Source organism: Octopus sinensis, linkage group LG8 (assembly GCF_006345805.1).
Source record: "Octopus sinensis linkage group LG8, ASM634580v1, whole genome shotgun sequence".
Lineage (NCBI taxonomy): Eukaryota > Metazoa > Mollusca > Cephalopoda > Octopoda > Octopodidae > Octopus > Octopus sinensis.
The window spans coordinates 36,513,884-36,536,779 of NC_043004.1; the positions used below are offsets into that span (position 1 = coordinate 36,513,884).

The window sequence follows — 22,896 nt, forward strand, 5'->3', positions numbered from 1 at the left end:
TCGATTTGCGTATGTTCGTTAATTCGCTACGATCTCTTTAAAGTAAACAAAATCAGAAATTTTAATCTGAGGGAAGGGTGAAATAAAAATAATTTTTTTTACATATTCCTAATCTCCGGCGTCTAAAAAGTAGGAATCCGAAAAAAAATTTAATACATTTTTCAAGGAGAGATGCGAAACTGCATCAGCCCGGTTTTGAATTTGAGCAAAACACAGTTATGCGCTCATCAGCTTAGCAACCAACATATAAGAATAGACACCAGATCGTTCGCGAAAGTCACTTACTGTCGACCGGCACGCTAATCAAATACTATTAACTTAAATTAGTCATTAATCCACTAGAAGTTGATAAAATCGCATCTAATAAAATCTCTTCAGCTTACTGTACTTCTCCCATGTGGTCGTGTGCAGATATGCCAACAATTATCACGAGGCAAGGACCGTAGAAAATAATATTAACGAGTAAGGGAGTTGATGATTGCAACTTTCATTTTTTCGCTTGAAGCTACTTAACTTACGTCTGCACTGACGGGAAGTGTAAACATGGAATAGGTTATTTTTCGGACGTCTAAAATACATTTCTGTCAAATAAAAATAGGTTCTAACAAACTGAAGGCTTTAAATATTTTTCTTGGGGGAGGCAGGTCGATTTGATCAAAAATGTAAAACCTTGGGCATGCCTTCCATTGAGCTTCGTTATTTCACTCGGCAGAGCTATTTCCGCCTTTCACTTGTGAGAAGATAACACTGAACATTTATAATTTATTACGTCGCAGTCTTTCAACAATATTTAAAATCAGAGACAAATTAATCTTTTTTACAAAAGCATTGGAATTATCATTTACATATTTCATGAATAAACATGGTGAAAAGATGCTATATTTTACCTCAAATTGTTCCTCCAGTTTACTTTTTCCTATGCTGGGATCGAACTCGCATAGACTGGCATAAAAGGATGGAAACGAATCACAGCATATCGTTGTATCCCCGCATAACAACGCCTCTAATAGTACGTCATATACGAACACATATTGCTCCTAGAAGAGAGAAGAGAATTATTTTAAGTGTCAGAGAGGAAAACCGAAATGGCAACGGAATGAAATAAATCAAAATTGTCCCATTTTGGAAATTTATTGGATGCCAAAAACAAAGAGAGAAAAAAACAATAAAAAATTAAATAAAACCTATAATGAGAAGAAAAACAAAAAAAAAAAACGAAGTATACAGTAAGAAATACATTTATCGGAGAGTACACACACACACATTTATTTATTTATTCATAAAGGTATGTGTGTATGTGATATTTATTCTTTCTTTATTCTTCTTCAAACCTTTAGAATGAATTCTCTTTTGATTCTATTATCATTATTAGTATTATTTTCATTTTTATTTTTCGTATTATATATCATTATGATATTGTTGTTGTTGTTGTAGCTGTTGTTAAATAGAAAACAGTAACTGTGCTATAAAACTGGTGATAAGGGAATAATAATATCGCAGATAACACAAAAGCAAAGACCTTCCTGCACTCCCCCCCCTTATTGTAATGACAACAACAATAACAAGACGAACGGGGATAATGATGATAACGATCGTAATAAATATAATAAACAACTTCATAATTACCGCCATCGTTATCATTAATGTAATAATTACGACTGCCGTTATCATTAGTGAGTTAATTTATAAACAAAGCGATATTGCCATTATTAGCATCGCTCAACCGACCTCCTTGCTACATCCCTATCTTCATCACCGTTGCCACTACTATCACCTATGGCAACAATAACAACAACAAGCTTAATAACGTCGTCCTTCCTGATATCATTTACAGCAACCAGCACCACCACTAACCCCATGCACGCAAGGGAGTTCGCATGCGGTCGCTGGGTTTGCTAAAATAGCTGCCGAATCGCCCTCAAATCCCAGCCTGCTATTCTGAAAATGGACGTGTTGGGTAATGTATTTTTAGCTGCTATGTGTGAGGAGGGGGAGAGGTGGCCACGGCTAGAATGCATTAAATGTGTTCAGAGACATATTTCTAGACACCATAAATACATATATAGATGGATGCATAAATTTATAGACACACACACACATCTATCTATCTATATATATTATATATATATATATATATATATCTATATATATATATAAAATAAGATACATACATACACACACACACACACATATATATAGTAGCAACAGAAAAGAGGAATTTCGATTATCCCCACGTAGTGAGTTGTAATGTATATAAGAAATTAAAAAAGGAAAATACGCACACTTACATAGTTTTAATATAATTTTTGATATATCGACCGGTTTTGCTATCGCTATTCATGATATTATGTTTTACTTATTTGAATATATATTTTTTCTTATGAAGAAATTTTTTATTTCTTATATATATATATATATATAGGCAAAACGCTACTGTATTATTACCAGTGATATTCCCGGCACAATATACAAACTACTAACTTTAGCTACGTAACTGCCGACATTCCTGCCACCAATATCACCACTCAGACCACGATAAATTCCTGTTAATGTTACTACTATAATACTATCTCTATGGTCAGCTCGTCGCCTTGGCCATAGAAATAGTAGTTTGTCCGTCTTTACGTTCTGAGTTCAAATTCCAGCGAGATCAATTTACCTTTCATTCTTTCGCGTTCGATAAAATAAATACCAGTTGTTTACTGGGGAGCGAAGTAATCAACTTATCTCCCCTTCGAAAATATTGGCCCTGTTCTAAAATTTGAAACCAATAGTATTCCTATTACCATCATCAACGCCACATCCTTCTTAACCCCATTCACTAAACCGCAACCGGGAATACGACATGAATTAGTAACAACGGCATCTTTCATTGGTAGGGAAAGTATAACTAGTAGCAAAAAAACAGAACACCAACTTCAATAAACTGGATTTACATTTTCTGAACGAGTTTACTATTAAAGCCAGAAAGTATTTCCTTCAACGGCGTCGCTCGTACATCACCGACTTTAACAAATTCTCCGTACGTAGAAAGCATGGAAACACTCAGATACGAAGACGGTCTTTTCAAATACATCGGCCATCACACGACCCCACTTTCATATCAGTAGCAATAACACTAATAAATATTCACAACAATAATAACAATTACCATCACTACTACTACCAAGAAGAAGAAGAATATCGTAACCGAAGCTATTACCAATATTGTTCACTTTTTAGGTGAAGCCTATAAATATTTTCTGAACATATTTAAAGAGTTTTAGGTGTTGTTTTTGGTTTTATGAGTTTATAATTATTAATACCATAAAATGTAGGTTTAGATGAAGCAAATCTTTCGTAAATCCTTAAATCACCCGACATGCTTTCAGTAGAGAACAAAACAAACAAAAGCAATATTGCATGACTATAAAACAATAACAAAAAAAATTATCTAATCTGAAATTAATCTGCCCAATCTTTCATTTTAAAAATGATAAAAGTAAAATTAGCAATATAGTAAAACAAAATAAACATTAATTTTATTGGTTAGTCGCCACAAATATTCTTCATTGCCTTCCACAACACCACAAACATCAAATATCTTAATGTATTTGCTTTATTCTATTATTTATTTCTAAAGTTGAAGAACATGCGTAGCGAAAGTAGTTTTGATTGATAGTTAATATCTTTTTCATAGCTCATCCAATATTACAGTTAACTTGATTTAAATAGAATCGGGATCAAGTAAAAATGAATGATTTATTAAATGGAAGGTTGGGTGTTGAATAAACCAACAATGATTAATATCTGCTCTGATAAAAATTCACTTATAAAATGGGAGAAGAAAAAAAAAAAAAACGTGTGTGAGCGTGTGCGTTTATATAGGCGAAGCCACTTATAGTGATCAACTTGGGACGGTGAGGTTTAGATGAAAATAAACGTATGATAACATTAAGCAGTAGATAGAAGAATATTTTGAGTTTGGTAACTACAAATTGTTATAACAATAATCGTTTGATAAACGTATTGATTACAAATAGCCAGTGCTATATATATGTACGGCTGTGAGTGTGTATGTATATACACACAAGCAGCGCTGTATCAATATAGACAATCATGCATTGGAATATTCAGATACCACCACGGATATATATATATACATACCTATATTTAAGAATATCATGTATATATGAATGCTTATTGCCTATATATGATATATGCGTGTGTGTGTGTGTCAGTATATATATATATATATATATATATATATATATATATATAACCAATCATGAAAACACAAAGAGAAAACACAACAACGCGAGGACGTGGAACAAGTATAGTGTTATTTGGACGCTCAGGAAAGAAGGCAGGTTTAACGTTTCGAGCGGAGCTCTTCGTTAGAAACATAGGATAAGGAAAGAGCCAAAGAAGGGAAGACGGAGGAAAAAATCGCCAACGGTACACACGCGGTCACATTTTGGATTTATGAGTATACGTTTATATGTACGTATGTTTAAATGTAAGGAGATAATTGGCAGTAGCGTTACAGGCTCGAGTAGATTGCTTTAATCGTTACACATATCTAAAAACTTTCTTTTCAACAAATAAAGATGAAGGATTGATGCTTCTCTCCCTCACTTTTTATGGACCTTTTATCCCACTGGACTGAGTCGGCCATACGAAGTTGCAGCCCCATCACATGTGTCCTGATGATTGAAATCCTGAGAATCGTTATCAGACTACAGACGTTCTCGTAAGGGTTAAGAATTAGGAAATGATGATGATACCGTGACCGACAGTGAAAGTAACACATCTCTCTCTCTCCTTCTCTCTCTTCCTCTCTCTTTCACACACAAACATAAGTACGTGCATGCACACGCGAGTGAGTAATATTAATAAACGAAGATAATAAGATTGGAATTTTAGGCTTCATACAACATATACGTTTCAGTTAGTTGAGTCGTTATTACTTACTTCCTCACCACTTACTTCTTCACCATTCTAAGAAAAAGATAGCTTTTGGTAACACAATGTGCCTTCCAGAGCACTTGGTATTGTACATTTGTTTGGGCGGAGAGGTACTTGGATTTAATATAGTAAATACAACTTATAGCCTTATGAACTCTATGAATATTCTGGTAAAATTTCGAAAATATTCGCTGATTTTCATAACTTTAGTACGAATCTAGACGCTACAAAGTCTAATATAACACCAATGCAAACAGATAGCAAACTCTGTCTCCGTCTTTGAGAGAGAGAGAGAGAGAGAGAGAGAGAGAGAGAGAGTCTGTGTGTGTGTGTGTGGTGTGTGTGTGTGTGTGTGTGTGTGATTTAAAGCAAAAACGCCTGAGATTGAATAACTGCGCTGGAATTTTTACGGAAATCTTTAACAAAAACGAACATTTTACGAAAATGACACTAACCATTAATCGACGATTAATTTTAAAGGTGAAGGCCCAATCCCAGGGGGTGCACAGCGGAAGGCAATATTAGATATAGGAGGACATCCTTATTTTGCTTTGGCTCAGGTTCGAGCTTATTCCCGGTAGGATTTATGCGGGTAGCGGGTTACTACCGGTAACCTTTGGTATCCACAAGTTTTCAGAAGTCTTCAAGTGCTTAGAACCCTCCTGATAATCCTTGCTGTCCCTAAGACGCAAAATTTCTAGAGGAGCTCTACCGGGCATTCTATTTCAATTTCCTTTGGCCATTTATCTTGGGGTCAGCCATTTCTCTTAACTTACTATCCCCCAAAAATAATTATTGTAGGCATAACCTTTACTGTTTTCATGCTCCAAATTCTTCCTATTTCAAATTTTATGGGGATTGTATTTTTCCTCCCTTTTTCTTTACAATCCTGGATGATTGGTCGATTATTATTATTATTATTATTATTATTATTATTATTATTAAGGCAGTGAGCTGGCAGAATTGTTAGTACGCCGGACGAAACGTTTAGTAGTATTTCGTATGCCGTTACGTTCTGAGTTCAAATTCCGCCCAGGGCGACTTTGCCTTTCATCCTTTCGGGGTCGATTAAATAAGTACCAGTTACGCACTGGGGCCGATATAATCGACTTAATTTGTTTGTCTGTCTTTGTTTGTCCTCTCTGTGTTTAGCCCCTTGTGGGTAGTAAAGAAATAGGTATTTCGTCTGCCGTTACGTTTTGTGATCTAATTCCGCCGAAGTCGCCTTTCATCCTTTCAGGGTCGATAAATGAAGTACTGGTTGAGTACTGGGGTTGATGTGATCGACTGTCTCCCTCCCCACAGGATTATTATTATTGTTGTTGTTTTACTTCTCAGAGAGCTCGCTCCTGTTTGTTCTGACAGATTCTGTGAGAGCGGACAGCAGCCTGCTGTCAGAGGTCTTACAGGGTCTCTTTCCGCACATTATAAGTTTTGATGCCTGGTTGTTAAGTATCGTGGGAGATATTCAACATCCAAGTACCAATCTCAAAATCCTAGCTTTCCCCAACAGAGTAATGTTGGGGGCTTGCTCTGCTCTCATGTCAATTCCGATTTCTCTGATATATTTCTCGAACGTGGTTTTTAATGCTCGAAGCGCTTCTACATCATCATCATCATCACCAAAAGTAGTAGTAGTAGTAGTAGTAGTAGTGAAGAAAAAGAAGTGTTATGCACATTAATATTTCTTGCTAAGGAAATTACTTAACAGCATGAAACTTCTTGTTCTGTTCTTTAAGAAATATTTTATTTCACGGACAGACAACAACAACAACAACAACAACAACAAAAACCTTATTTCAAATATGCAAATCAGATACAAAAAATCAATATCTTAACCCGTTTTATTTAGAAACTAGTATTGTCTTCCATGTTGTTATATCAGCATCAGTTCTCTATAGATCCATTTTCAGAGTGAATTTACTCTTGGTTTCACTTCATTTCAACAATACTTCACCGTCTTCAGTTTAGTATATTTATTGTGCGAGAGCAAACTCATTCTCTTTTCCTTTCTATATATCTCTTTGCTGATTAGTTTTCTTTACTTGTTCTCATTTATTTTTTCAATAAATCTACAGCTAAAATTTTCATAATTTCGTTATTGTATCGAACGATATTTATAAACATTGGCAGGTCTTCCTGCTACTCATTCCATTTTATTATACACGTACAGGTTATGTTGTGGTATCTGCATATATTCTTCCTCCACACGCACACACATACACGCACATATTCTTGTTTATACCTCTATGTTCAAATACAGCTTTGTACATATATATATTGTATGCACATATATAAATATATATATATATATATATATATATATATGTATGTATATATATGTATGTATATATATGTATGTATATATATGTATGTATATATATGTATGTATATATATATATGTATGTATATATATGTATGTATATATATATATGTATGTATATATATGTATGTATATATATATATGTATGTATATATATGTATGTATATATATATATGTATGTATATATATATATGTATGTATATATATGTATGTATATATAGTATGTATATATATATATGTATGTATATATATATGTATGTATATATATATGTATGTATATATATATATATGTAGGTATATATATATATGTATGTATATATATTATATAGATATATATATATATATATATATGTAGGTATATATATATATATGTATGTATATATATATATGTTGTATATATATATATATTATGTATGTATATATATATATATATGTATATATATATATATATATGTATGTATATATATATATATGTTGTATATATATATATATATTATATATGTATGTATATATATATATTATGTATGTATATTATATATATATATGTATGTATATATAATATATATATATGTATGTATATATATATATAATAATATATATATACACACACACAAAAGACACATTAACATGTATATAATGTATCTTACTCATGAAAGAAATGAATAAAAGACAAACATAAGATAGCGGAATTAAAATAATATACATCTGAACTGTTGGTGGGGTGGGTGGGGCGAGGGAAAATGTTTATGAGTTTCTGTATGTTTATATACACAAGTATATGTCTACAACGAATGTACGTTTATTAATATATGCGTTAGTTGGGAAGTTTTACATTCAGTAGAATTCCATCACCACTACCACCACTACCACCCTCACTTAACAAAACCTATTGTTTATTTGGTTGCAAGTGAGGCTGAAATCAGCGCTGTAATTAATTGTAAAATCAATTTATATTCACTGAACCTTCTTCTTTGATATATGCTTCAATCATTCTCTATTACTCTAATTTGTAAGCAAGTTTTACTTATATTGTCTTCTCTTTTACTAGTTGACTGTTCTTCAGTTGAATACACCTGTTCTGAAATTGAATTTTACAAAAAAATAATCCGCATACAAGCACCTAATCTTTTTAATACTTTCTTTTTACGCAGACAATAAACATAGACAAGTCTATTCATTGTTGATTACACCTGTTCGTCAATTAAACAAAATACAAATACATAGAGATGCCCTCTCCACTAACGTTGTCAGCATTCAACGAAATCTTCGTGAATGTACTTAGACTGAAAAAAGAACACTTTCATATGCGATTCTGTTTTTTTTATAAACTGACGCCAGTATTCAGAGCTATCAATTTTAAAGACTCTAGTGTACGATTTTGCTTTATTTCACCTAGTAGTAGTAGCAGTAGAAGCAGCAGCAGCAGGTTATTCAACTCTTCCATTGTAAATAGAAGACACTCTATTATAGAAATGTGAGGTTATATGCTATTTCCCTATAGCCAGTATTAAAAATTTCTTTTTGTTAATTATTTCACTAGGGAAGGTATCATTAATTATTTCTGGTTTAGACACAAGGTCAGCAAGAAGGGGATCAGTCGATACCAACGTCTTCAATACTTGGCTATGATTTTAATATTTTGGTTCCAGGCGCAGGAGTGGCTGTGTGGTAAGTAGCTTGCTAACCAGCCACATGGTTCCGGGTTCAGTCCCACTGCGTGGCATCTTGGGCAAGTGTCTTCTACTATAGCCCCGGGCCGACCAATGCCTTGTGAGTGGATTTGGTAGACGGAAACTGAAAGAAGCCTGTCGTATAAATGTATATATATATGTGTGTGTTTGTGTTTGTCCCCCTAGCATTGCTTGACAACCGATGCTGGTGTGTTTACGTCCCCGTCACTTAGCGGTTCGGCAAAAGAAACCGATAGAATAAGTACTGGGCTTACAAAGAATAAGTCCCAGGGTCGATTTGCTCGACTAAAAGGCGGTGCTCCAGCATGGCCGGAGTCAAATGACTGAAACAAGTAAAAGAGTAAAAGAGTAAGACTGAGGAGAGACGAAGTTCGCTTCGACAGAATTTGAACGCAGAAAGAAAAGAGCTGGAAAAAATACCGCAAACATTTCTTCCAAACCACCACATTTAGAAAGATATCAATATTCTAAAATCTAATAATACATAAATTGAACATAATTAACTATAATAACTATAATAGTTATAATGACCAACTCTAACTACTCCCAGGACTGAGTCCTTTCACCTCATATTGGCAGCTAAATTTGCCACAAAACATTTCCTACTATCCTAAAAAATTAAGCTCAGCAACGGGCTGAGCTTAATTGTTTGTCTGTCCTTGTATGTCCCCTCTATGTAACGCCTTAATGGCGAGTTTTCATGAAATAAAGTAGCTTAGTTCCAAGCCACATGGCTCCGGCACCTTGAGCAAATGTCTACTATATATTTCTTTATTGCCCACAAGAGGCTAAATATAGAGGGGACAAACGAGGACAGACAAAGAGATTAAGTCGATTATATCGACCCCAGTGCGTAACTTGTACTTAATTTATCTACCCCGAAAGGATGAAAGGCAAAGTCGACCTCGGCGGAATTTGAACTCACAACGTAACGACAAACGAAATACCGCTAAGAATTTTGCCCGGCGCGCTAACGTTTCTGCCAGCTCGCCTTATTTATATATATATATATATATAATATATATATATATATATATAATATATATATATATATATATATATACAATATAATGTACAATGAGATATATTAAAATATATACTGCATACACACAAACAATATATATATATATTATATATATAAATGTACAATGAGATATATTAAAATATATACTGCATACACACAAACAATACATATATATATATATATATATATATATATATATATATATATATTGTTTGTGTGTATGCAGTATATATTTTAATATATCTCATTGTACATTATATTGTATATTATACAATATCTTAAATACATTTATATATCCTATATCATATTGTATCTTATTGTATATTTATAGCATTTCTCATAGCCGGTGCGTACGTAGGTGTAAATGGCAGCACACTATTCGCAAAAACACAGAGGTGTCGGTTCGAAACCTACGCGTACGGAAAACCCATATTTTTTTCTCTCGATTACTTTCTTTAGTCAATACACGGTGATCGTTTATAAGATTTAAGCTCATAAAATATCATTATTATTTTATGAAGGCGACGAGCTGACAGAATCAGTGGCGCACTGGACGAAATGCTTAGCGATATTTCGTCCGGCGCTACGTTCTGAGTTCGGATTCCGCCTAGGTCAACTTCAACTTTCATATTTTCGGAGTCGATAAAATAAGTACTAGTTGAACAGCGGGATCAATGTAATCGACTGATCCTCTCCCCCAAAAGGGGTGCCCTTGTAAAATTTGAAACCTTTATTATTATTTGCAGAATTGTAAAATTCGGCACTGCTTTTCAAAAACATCGCACACACATTATATATATATATATATATATATATTCATAAGATACATATATAGGGTAGCTAATATTCGTCATAAATATCACTACCAGTGGCCTAACATGTATAAATAGTTAATAGACAACATATTCCTATTTTAAAATAGTGTACATTTAAACACAAAAGAAAAATAATCCTTTAACAGGTAATTTTTTACATGCTAGAAATAGCACCAACATATAATGACGGGACACATGTTCTTGTCTCAGAATTATAAGTTAGTCATTGAGGCCGGTTACTGACGAGAAATTCGCCTCGCAATTATATTATTTTGATAATTCAACTATCAAAGAATGGCAAATAATGTTGTTTGCTAAAGAAATTTCGAAACCATGGTATAACCGATAATAAATAACAAGGTAAAGGCTTTCATTTTTCAATTACTTCGAAAATTGCTATTAAATCGTGGTTTTGGCCGTGTTGGCTGCTATTTCTAGCATGTAAAAAGTTACCTGTTAAAGGATGATTTTTCTTTTGTGTTTAAATGTACCACTATTTTAAAATATGTATATATATATATATATATTAAAAGTAAGCAACAAGAATATCTTCACTTGAATCTAAATATTGCTGAACTTATATATATATATACAGAGAGAGAGAGAGAGAGAGAGGGTAGATATTGTATGTTGTAACACATTTGGCATGGAAATATCCCATTTGCTTTACTAGCAAACGTTTATGTAAACAAGAATTTAAAGTGGTGACGCAAAAGGCTGTCTAGAAGCTATCAATTCCTCAATAACCCACAAATAAAAATTGAAAACTTTAAAAAAGATAACTGATGCTGTGGGCTGCGGCCGGGGCTTTTGTACACCCTAATATAGAAAATATTCTAGTTTGTAGATCAGTTTAGTGGTGTGATGTCCACATTGATTTATTTTCGTTTCCTGTAATTCTCAAAGTTAGAAAAGAGAACCATACATTTTTTGCAAACTATTGTCTGCTACGACAGAACCATAACGTTTTTGCCAACTTTTGTATACCATTTTTGATTATGTCTGTTGATATAATCGATTGACTCGTCGTTAGTAAGTTATTGCTACATTTTAATCGAAACTAGAGATGACAAAGTGACCTTGGTGAGATTAGAAATGGTAAAGTAAGGCATTTAACGTTTTGTTCCACTGCTTCTGCCGCACGGCCACTCATCAGACTCAATATTGAACAAGGAAAGTCAAAAGTCTTTGCAATAAGTTCATTATAATACTTAATAGTTTCAACCTGAATGGGTTATTATCTACGCTTGACTGGTTAGCTGGGTAATATGCTCCCACCCTCCCAAAATCTAGAGACGCCAGTCAGATTTTCTTCACTGTACGTCTTTCTTTCCTTCGACATTCATTTATTGATTCATTCCTTCCTTTCTCTCTCCTTCGTCATCGCCCTTTCTTCATTATTTTCCAATGTCGTTTTTTTTTTGTTTATTATTCTCTAGTTTCTTCTGCAATGCCTACATGTCAAAATATGTTTAATCCTTTTTAAGACATCTTACAATGAAAATAAAATTTTAATATATATTGTTTTGTCTTTTAAATTTTGTGTAACTTAATTTTAGTTAGATGTTCCTTTTTACTTTCTTTGCGATTGGTGGTGTTTAATGGAGGGAGGCAGCATCACTGCCACTCGACTCGAAGCTATTAACTGAAAAAGCAAACGAAAAAAATTGTCGGATTTATGTCAAAGGAAATGTCAGGAATAACTTTTCCGAAATACATCAAAGTCCCCACCACGCACACACCTTTGTCATACGTAATGTGTGCGAGTGGATAGATTTGATTCCTGGCGTGAAGAATAGCATGTATGTGCGCGCGTGTGTGGTGTGTATATATATATATGTGTGTGTGTGTGCATGTATATATGTATGTATGTATATATATATTTATGCATGTGTATATATGTATATGTATATATATATATACACACCTAATATACATATATGTCTCTGTGTATGTATATATATTTATACATGCACACAGAGACGAATGTTTATGTGCATATATCTATGTATGTATACTTATAGGTAGGTAGGTAGGTAGATAGATAGATAGATAGATAGATAGATATGAGCATCTGAATTCTGCACTAATACATACAAGCACACATCGAGACCGAAACATACATAAGAACGCGCATACACACGTCAGGCATTTTTGCACCAGTGTATGTATGCGTGCGCACCTATATATGTGTGTGTAGAGATATATGGATGTCAATGGAATTAAACAACTATACGTATGTATTTTTTGCAAAAATATCAAAATTACCTCACCCACGCACGCACACTTGTTTGCGCGCACAACAAATCGATAACTCTGTACCACCATTCCAACATAGATTTAGTTAATGCTGCATAGAAATACATTCATTTTAGTACACAAGTGCCTCGCTTCAAAGACAATACACTCTCTCTTCCCCTCTGTGTGTGTGTGTATGTGTGTATGGGTGGGGGTAGATATAGGTATGTGTGCGAGTTATTTAAAGCTAACACTCATAGTTGTTTAAATAATCGCCCTAATACAGTGAAAAGAGAAACAAAAGTTCTATCCTTTTGTCTTAATATATGTGTAGATCTTTTTTAATAAGTAGTTACAATGATTTATCTAATCGCTTTAACGTACAGAAAACTCTTTTAAACTTGGGTCACCACAAAAGTTTTTCACCTCATTTCCTTCAGTTTGATTTCATAATTTACAATTTTATTTTTAATCATTTTCACTCTCTGATTATTTTTTTCCAATTACAGTTCCTCTAATATCGGTCAAATGTCTTCCTCTATTATTCGTCATATGATTCAGTCAAACATGGGCTTCTTTTTACAGTCTATTCTCTTCCATCTTTCCCTACTTGTAAACCTCTTTTAAACAACAGACATTTGCTCGACGTCTTTAAAAACACAGATTAAATCATTATGTTTTTCTATTTTCCCATATTTCTACCTCTCTCTTTCTTTCCTTTCCTATCTATCCCTCTCTCTCCCTTTCACCCTCTTACTGGAATCCTCTCTCGATAATTCATTGTCTTGTTTAAAAATTATTCTATTTTTATTATTCTTTTCAATTCATTTTGACAATACTTTAAATAAAAGAATAGAAATATTAATTACAGTTCAACTTCATCAGAATGCATTTAGTTTCATAACAAAACATTTATTAAACTTTCCTACATCATATTTTAATATCATATAGATAACTTACATTATTAAATTATATATATATATATATATATATATATATATATATATATATATATATATTGAAAACCAAGAGGAAAGTAGAGATTTATTCACATCCAAAACTTTTTTTTATTAAAATGTTTTCTACAGCATACATACCAATGACCAGCATATAGTTCTACTGCAGCAACTGCACATTGCTCTGTATGCAATTATGCATGCGAGTCATCAAGGTTCCATCACTAACGACGTTTTCAAAGTGAACTAATTCAAACAAGCTTCCTGCGTTCGTATTCAGTTGAAGGTGTTAGCGTTTTAAATCAAATTGAATTCTGATCTTCTAATCCCCTCTACTGGTATTAAAGTTGAATCGTCGTTTGAAAATCTTTATTTTTTTTACAATTAATTGTTTTATTTACATTTTACTCTATGAAGTAAATTATTAACTCAGAGGAATTGCGCATATTTTGGGTTTATACCCTCAATTAATAAAATTGTTATTATTATAATTATATTTATTAGTATTATTTGCATAAATATCATTTATTGTCATAATCATTATTTTAATTAGTATAATCACTATAGATGGTAAGTTATGTTTCTTTAAATTGTTTAAGCGCATATTTTTATCCAGTGTGGACATCTCATAGCCTGTTCCTGTCAAGTGTTTATAAGAGTAAATTTAGAAGAGACAATTTGGTACATTTCTTCCACGGGAGAAAGTGTGTCTGTGTGGTAAGAAGTTTGCTTCCCAACCACATGGTCGCGGGTTCAGTCCCACTGCGTGGCACTTTAGGCAAATGCCTTTTGCTATAGCCTCGAGCCGAAATGACTTGTGAGTGGATTGATTTGTTAGGCGAAAACGGAAAGAAGTCCGTCATATACATATATATGTGTGTGTGTGTGTGTGTGTTGTGTGCATGTCCTTGTTTCTGTGTTTGTCCTCCTCACCGCTTCACAACCGGTGTTGGTGTGTTTACGTCCCCGTAAATTAGCTGTTCGTCAAAACAAACTGATAGAATAAGTACTGGCCTTAAATGAAAATTAGTGCTGGGATCAATTAGTTCGACTAAAATTCTTCAAGGCGGTGCCCCAGCATGATTGCAGTCCAATGACTGAAACCAGTAACAAATAAATTATATATACACTGATAGCTTTTGTTTTGGAAACGCGGAGCTAGGCAAGATTTTATAACACGGTTTGTGTCTCTAAGCCCTCTGTGGGCTCTGAGAACAGGGTCTGTTTTATTTTGAAATCAGGAATCTGGTACAAGAAAAATGAGGAGTAAAAATGAGAAGCAACACTTCCACTTTTTGAATCCAACTTCTTGTTTTCTCTCGTGATTTCTCTTGTACCAGCGTCCCGGTTCGTAAATCGAATATACTACGTGCTCAGAGCACACAGATTGCTTGAAGTAACGAGGTGTGCTATTGAAACCACCTTGGACCTGCGTCTTCAAGCAGCTCGTATCTTTGTACTGTGTACATTAAATATTTATCTTTCATAGGATGGAGTAAGTTTTTGTTGATCTTACCATCACGCAACAGCAAACTATAAATAAATATATGTGTGTAAATATGTTTGTGTGTGTGTGTGTGTGTGTGTGTGTGTGTGTAGGTAGGGTAGGTAGGTAGGTTGGTAGGTATTTAGCTTTTTATTGAATAATCATTGTTATATTATTCTCCATAAACTGGAGATAAATTCGAATTGATGCTTCTTAACAATGAATGATTTTGTTACTGATATTTCTGGAAGGATCTTGCCATTCACACACACACACACACACAGAGCTATATATATATATATATATATATATATATATATATAACGAATGGCCTACACCTGGTAAAGCACGGTCACTTTCACGGTGATCTTTACATATATGGCAAATGAAAGACAGAAGATGGAATATACGAGAATTTATTATTAATCACGACAATTATTTCGACACATCTAGTATCGATTCCTTATGAGTGCACCAAACCTCACGTGTGCGTATGCTCACATTTTTGTGGATGCTTGTATGAGTGAGTGTACTCGCACCATGCAGCTTGCCCGAGGGGGTTTAAACATCTTTATTTGTTAACCGTTATTTTTAATACTTTCATCGTTGGGTTGTATGTTCGGTTCTGTTTTTGCCATGTGTGATTTTATTTTTAATCTATATAAATGAAGATATTTCAACCGTCTGGCTGCTATTATTTCTATAAAACGGAATGTTACATTGCGGAATAGTAATTTTAACGAGTTCTATTTATTTATAACCCGACGAGATACATCTGCACGGCCGGGTACCTCTGGACCAGTTGTTAAGTGTCCCACCCATGGGGAATCGATGCTAGATGGGTCGAAACAATTGTGATTAATAAGAAATTCTCGTGTATTCCATCTTCCGTTTGCCAGATATGAATATATATACATACATATATATATATATATATATATATATACTTATATATATATATATATATATACATATATATACTTATATATATATATATACATACATATACATACATACATATATATATATATGTACAAACATATATATACATACACATATACATACATACATATATATATATACATACACACACATATATATATATTCCCCTCCCCTTACCAAAAGTTGAACAGTTATCTCCCTTGCCTACAACAATAACAATAATAACAATTACGTCCCCTTATTTTTCTACTTGTGAAGTCAGTCATTCACTCGTAAATATCATTACACGCAACATGGACAAAAATTTCTTCTTAAGAAAATACATATTCAAATAAGTAAACCGTAATATGATGAATAGCGAAAGCGAAACCGGTCGATATACTCAAAATTATATTAAAACTATGTAAAGTGTGTTTTGCATTTTAAAATTTCTTTTATATATATTACAACTCACCACGTGGGGATAATCAACATTCCTGCTTTTCTGTTACTACTATATATATATACATTACAACATGCAGATGCAAGTTATTCAGGGCCCCAGGGATTTTGAGAGGATAGCAATATGATTGAACTAGTTGTAGATTCACGAGTTTGCTCGATGCTCTTACTTTGCAAAAACTGAAGCCATGATGTTTACTCATCTGTACCCTAAACGTAGTAGTTTCTACGTTCAATAACCATTTTTTCTGTTCGCGTTTTTAGAAAAAAATGCGTGTCTTTATCAATATTTCTTAAATATATTAGACTGACTGCTTTACTCAAAAGCTAAATAGTTGTGGTTTATGGTCCCGGTAATCTGATGAGTAATTTATTTTCATTGAAAAATAGAAAAATAGGTATTTTACTTTTGCTGCAATGAACAAACACGATAAAAACTGTAGCAAGCAGAACTGAGTGGCTCACAGATTTGGATATCTTCTTTTACGCACAAGGTACGTACATTCAATCGTGTATATATATATATATATATATATATACTTTATCCAAAGGTAGTGTAACCTCACTAATATATAATAAAATATATCTTAAGCTATTTCTAACTCTTGAAATATTAGTGTACAAAAATCTGTTGCCGCTGTGCTATTCTATACTGGAATGAATGAACAGCTTTATTCAATAAAGGAATCAAGTAAACTTGGTTAGAGCTTAGAAAAAATTTTTTTATTATAACCTTTATCAATGAATCCCTGTAAATCATCGATGTAAATCAGGTGTGCTATGATCTTACGAAAGAATGTAAAAAAATTTTTCATAAAATATATTTAAAGTACACTAACAGAATTAAAAAAATGAGTAATTTAAAGAGTTTCTTTTTTTTTAATAGATTGAGGTTTCCTTGTATTTGTATAAAATGATTCACAAATACAATGAAAAAGTGTATCAACTTTATCTGAATCTGTTTAACACTTAGTAAATGGTATCAAATTTCGATGTATTACTTTTTCAACACCCAACACATCTGATAATTCTAAACGAATACGTGAGTTTGAAGTTATTATCCTTTCAAATTACTTTCCTAAGATCATTTATAGAGATGTAGAGTTGATAAAGTGTATCGAAGCTAAAATGCCACTAATTTCACTTGACTAAAATTATATCTGTGTCGTGTCTGTTTGTTTTGTAGTTCTTTTATTCCTAATTAATCAGATGCAGAGATACATTAAAATTCAAAATTAATTGAACATTTTTGAACTCATCAAAAAACATTTAATTTGAAATAAAAATAATTCTTCAGGTAAACTACAATTAGATATTTTTAATGGAATATGTAACTGCATTTTCCCTGATTAGAGTTGTGCGGGAATGTTTGCTGAAATTTAGGATAGGACTCAGTCAGTGATTTTCATAGCGTAGAAAACGAAGGTTTCCTGAGAATCAATCTTTTAAGAAGATGGAGGTTTAGTTCCAGACTATGGAATTTCGGAATAGGAAAATTTCTAAAAATCGATTCTAAACTGGCTCTGCATTACAGTTTAGATTTCAAACAGTCAAAAATTATCTAAAACTGCGTATTTAGTGTTGTCACGTGTATACAACCAGCCAAAAGTATAACGGTACACAAACTAGTCCTGAAAGAGATCTGAAGATGCAAGTATTTCCTTTCACTTACCAAAGTCTGCACCATGTTGACCCTCTGTCGTCTCATATGCTGTACAAAATTATGCACATCAACAATTCCTTCCTCGCGGGCTTGCTCTAATTGAGCATCGATCGCTATATATGTTCCGGTGCGTCCAACCCCGGCACTGAAAGAAAGGAAATTGTATTGGGATTAGATTAAAAACAAAACTGAAAATATTATTTCAATTGTTAAATTCAATGGTCACACATTACCAATATCACACAACATTTTACACATATTTTAATACGAGGAGACATTATTTAATAACAAGATATTTTCCATTTTCCTTGTGGCCATTTTGAGCGTTACCTTATAAAAGATCTGATATTATTGTCAGGTCACTGATGTGGAAAGGAATTTCTTCCTTTTGTGTGACAGGAAAAGTCGGACACGACTGCTTTTCTTTTAACAGTTGTTTCGTTCTCAAGAACCATAATCATCATTAAAGTATACATATCTGAACGAAAGTGACTCTGTGTGTGTGTATCGAGAGAGAGAGAGAGAGAGAGAGAGAGAGAGAGGAGAGAGAGAGGGCGGGGGCAGACAGACAAAGAGAAAGAATGAGAGACACACGTACACATATACATTTAAAGAAAATTATTATATTTCCAGAAAGAAAAAGCTCCCCCAGTATCTCTCTCAGGTCGAATGAATGCATCAACTACGCTACAGGTTCAGCAACTTCTACTCTCATATATACACATCAATGCATGTTTATATCATTTCCGATTCTTCCATTTCAATTTTTCTTTCACATCGATATTATTGTCAAAGTTCCAATTAATTTTTACATTTAGCATTTCTTGATGAGCACTTAAGTGAAAAAGTTTTCGTTCTTAGACGAATTGAAGCTTGTACAATAGAACACCTGTACATGCCTGTTATATATATATATGTGTGTGTATGTATGTGTGTGTGTGTACACACAGAAAGAGAGATAGATGGTTAGGTAGGTAGGTAGGTAGGTAGGTAGGTAGGTAGGTTTAGATAAACACATGCTTTTTGTCTCGATAGGTAGATCAGCGGGTAGATAGGCACATTTGTAGAAAAATATTTCTGAATGTATATCTACGCTTATCACCTGAACTAATATCTTGTCTAAATTAATACAAATTCATCAAATTCATACTGTAATACAGAAACATTTCTGGAGATTTTATAGATATTCCGAGAACGAAAATTGTTTGTTTGTATAATTTATTGGACAAAAATCCTCACTGCCGAAGCATTTTTCTAAGCTTCTAAACAGTGATTTCTATATTTAGATATGCAGATAAAAGTGCATATTTATGATTGCAGGTTGCTGAAAGAAAAAATATATATAATTTGAGTTAGTACTGGTCCATAATAAAATGAGAATCAATGATTTTTGCCTTGACTTAGTTATTCAATTGGACGTGCAACGTGTAAGAAATATTTCAGTCCTCTCATTCGTGATTGGTTGAAGTAGAAATATTACATAATTGCACTCTTAGCGATGTTTTCACAGAAGTAATTATGAATATAGACTTCCAAGTTTTGCTATTTTCTGCAACGAATGTCATGTAACTGTTTAAGAAGAAAATTATCACTGTTACTGACTGCCTTCTCAATTCACAAGAAGGCCTGCTGTGCAACCTTTGTTGATTATGACAAAAGTTAGCAAATCGATTATCGTTACATCAAGAAAATTTTCCCGGTAAATTGGATTAGGCTTCCAAGTAATGGCAGCAGCAATGTACGGACTTAGTGATAAGACGGAACAGCCATAAAAGTATGCCTTTACAGGGTTAGCTGGGAACTGAATAACCCCACATGTATGAAAAACTATTTGTGGTTTGGATGAACAGATTCAATCCGAACTGGAAGCAGCAACAACAGACACATCATTTCGCTGTGTGGCAAGTGTATTTCTTTGCTGGACTAACAGAACACTTAGAGTTCAGCAGAAAGGCACATCTCCGTTCATTGATTAATTTCGTTGTGTCTACAGTAGCGTGCCCATTGCTAGGTGCTACAAGACTCTCGTTTCTGCTGCAGTTTTAGAATATTGCGGAGGGAAGATTGCTTGAAAGCGTTTGTATTTCTCTAAGCAGCATACATACAGGGAACAAGCTTCAGTGACTGTTCGGTAAAATTCAATGGGAATTCTCAGTGGTTCTTTGTTTAATATGGACAGAGAAGATCCTGGAAATTAATGAATCCCTAATGCATTACAAGAATTATAGCCTCAAAGTGACGATGTCTGGCCAGGTGGCGTAGGAATTTGATGTAACAGTCTTCTTCTTGTCGATGTTTCTGTGAATGCAATTGTGGCTGTAGAAAAACGGTTTCAGATGTTTAATGAAGTGACCTAAAGTAAGAACTGCAGTAAAAACAGTTTGTAATATAGCTGGTGAAATAAAACTCGGAAGGAGAATGAAACTGTTGGTGTTCACTTTAGTGTGGGAATTCAACGGGAAAATTTAGGAATTTAGTTTTCAAGTCTGTCCCCTATCAAAGCGGTGTGGTCTAAGATATTTCCCCATTGATTTTGTTGTATTTCACTGCTAAAAGTCACGTTCCAAAGGATTTTCTGATTAAGAACGTGGAAGTAATTGCCTTCGTATTTCAGCCGAATAAATTTTTAGAATGACAGTTGCTGAAAATCAGATCATTTCTCCATTTAAAAATTTGGAATCCAATATTCGAAGTAAAAAACGAAAGGACCCCGTTTATTATGAAAAACTATCGTTAGCAGCCTTCACAGGATTGGCTGTGTGGTAAGTAGCTTGCTAACCAGCCACATGGTTCCGGGTTCAGTCCCACTGCGTGGCATCTTGGGCAAGTGTCTTCTGCTATAGCCCCGGGCCGACCAATGCCTTGTGAGTGGATTTGGTAGACGGAAACTGAAAGAAGCCTGTCGTATATATGTATATATATATATATGTGTGTGTGTATGTGTTTGTGTGTCTGTCTTTGTCCCCCTAGCATTGCTTGACAACCGATGCTGGTGTGTTTACGTCCCCGTCACTTAGCGGTTCGGCAAAAGAGACCGATAGAATAAGTACTGGGCTTACAAAGAATAAGTCCCGGGGTCGATTTGCTCGACTAAAGGCGGTGCTCCAGCATGGCCGGAGTCAAATGACTGAAACAAGTAAAAGAGTAAAAGAGAGTATATAGTAACAACGATTTCATAGTGATAGAGAAAATAAATTCTTCTAAAGTTGTACACAAATCAAATAAAAACTAAGAAATTAGATCGACAGTGTCCAGAGAAACAATACTTAGAGATTTAATAATTAGATTATATTTTTACAGCGTTCCGTGGCCTTGAACATCTTTCAGAACATGTTAAAAATTGCTTTTCCAACGTAGAACTGATACTACGTAATATTTTGATATATTTATAGAGAATTTTTATAAAATAATGATGATAATAATAATAAGTATCATATTTGTGTAGACTGTGTAGAAAAGCATCTAAGACAGACGCGGTGACGCCGATAGGAAAGCATTTAGACCAATAGATGTAGAAGCAAAAAGATAGGAAGATAGAGACAGACACGCAGATAGATAGATAGATAGATAGATAGATAGATAGATAGATAGATAGATAGATAGATAGATAGATATATAGATAGATATACAGATAGATAGACGCCAGAGCTTGTAATGTGTTATGTCAAATCATTATCATTTTGGAGGAACATATCAAAGACATTCTATGAAAGCAATGGTTAACTCCCTTTTAATAACCATGGGGTTATTAATGCTACCTAACCCCATCAGAATGAGCACATCGTCTGAAACAGTAGGGACAATAACTTGCCAGAAAATAGTATCGACAACTATCGTGCATGCAGACAATATTTCCAAGAATGAGACAAGAGAATTGCTTGAAAACAACGACAAATAACAATAAAACGATAGCAAGATTATTTATAGTACCCTCAAAGAGTAATACAGCAATTAACCTAACTACAGAAGACTTAAGGGGCCACCTGCATCAGGAAACAAAGGCACTCCACACGTTACCTTACATAAAATACAAGTTAATCTAATAGAACCATAGAATCAGGTTCCAGGACGTCACATATCAAAACATGTCATGTTATATTCTGACAGGATAGAAATAAGCCACTGAACAATTGTAAAGATATTCACGAAGATATAACACTATCAGTACTACACACACACGGGCGCTTTCTCTCTCTCTCCTTCCCCCTGTCCGTCTGCCCAACTCTCTCTTTCTCGATGTCTCTCTCCCTCTTTCGCGCTGTGTCTGTCTATCTTTCTCCCTCTCACTGTATAAATGGTTAAATACTAACACAGTAGCAAGTTTGCGGAGGTTACAGTTCCTGCAGAATCTAAATAACGTTTAATTTTCG

The 22,896-nt window shown here is 33.7% G+C and overlaps 1 protein-coding gene across 6 annotated transcripts in view; it reads right to left on the reverse strand.

Annotated features, from left to right (window-relative positions):
* The window catches only part of LOC115214792 (receptor-type tyrosine-protein phosphatase T), a 426,610-nt gene that overhangs the window by 92,257 nt on the left and 311,457 nt on the right, over positions 1-22,896 (reverse strand). For all 6 annotated transcript variants that reach the window (XM_036505346.1, XM_036505347.1, XM_036505345.1 and 3 more), the window contains 2 exons: positions 18,536-18,671; positions 888-1,037 (listed from right to left, as the gene is read on the reverse strand). In XM_036505346.1, coding sequence (XP_036361239.1) covers positions 888-1,037; positions 18,536-18,671 — 286 coding nt within the window. The remainder of the gene's footprint in view (positions 1-887; positions 1,038-18,535; positions 18,672-22,896) is intronic.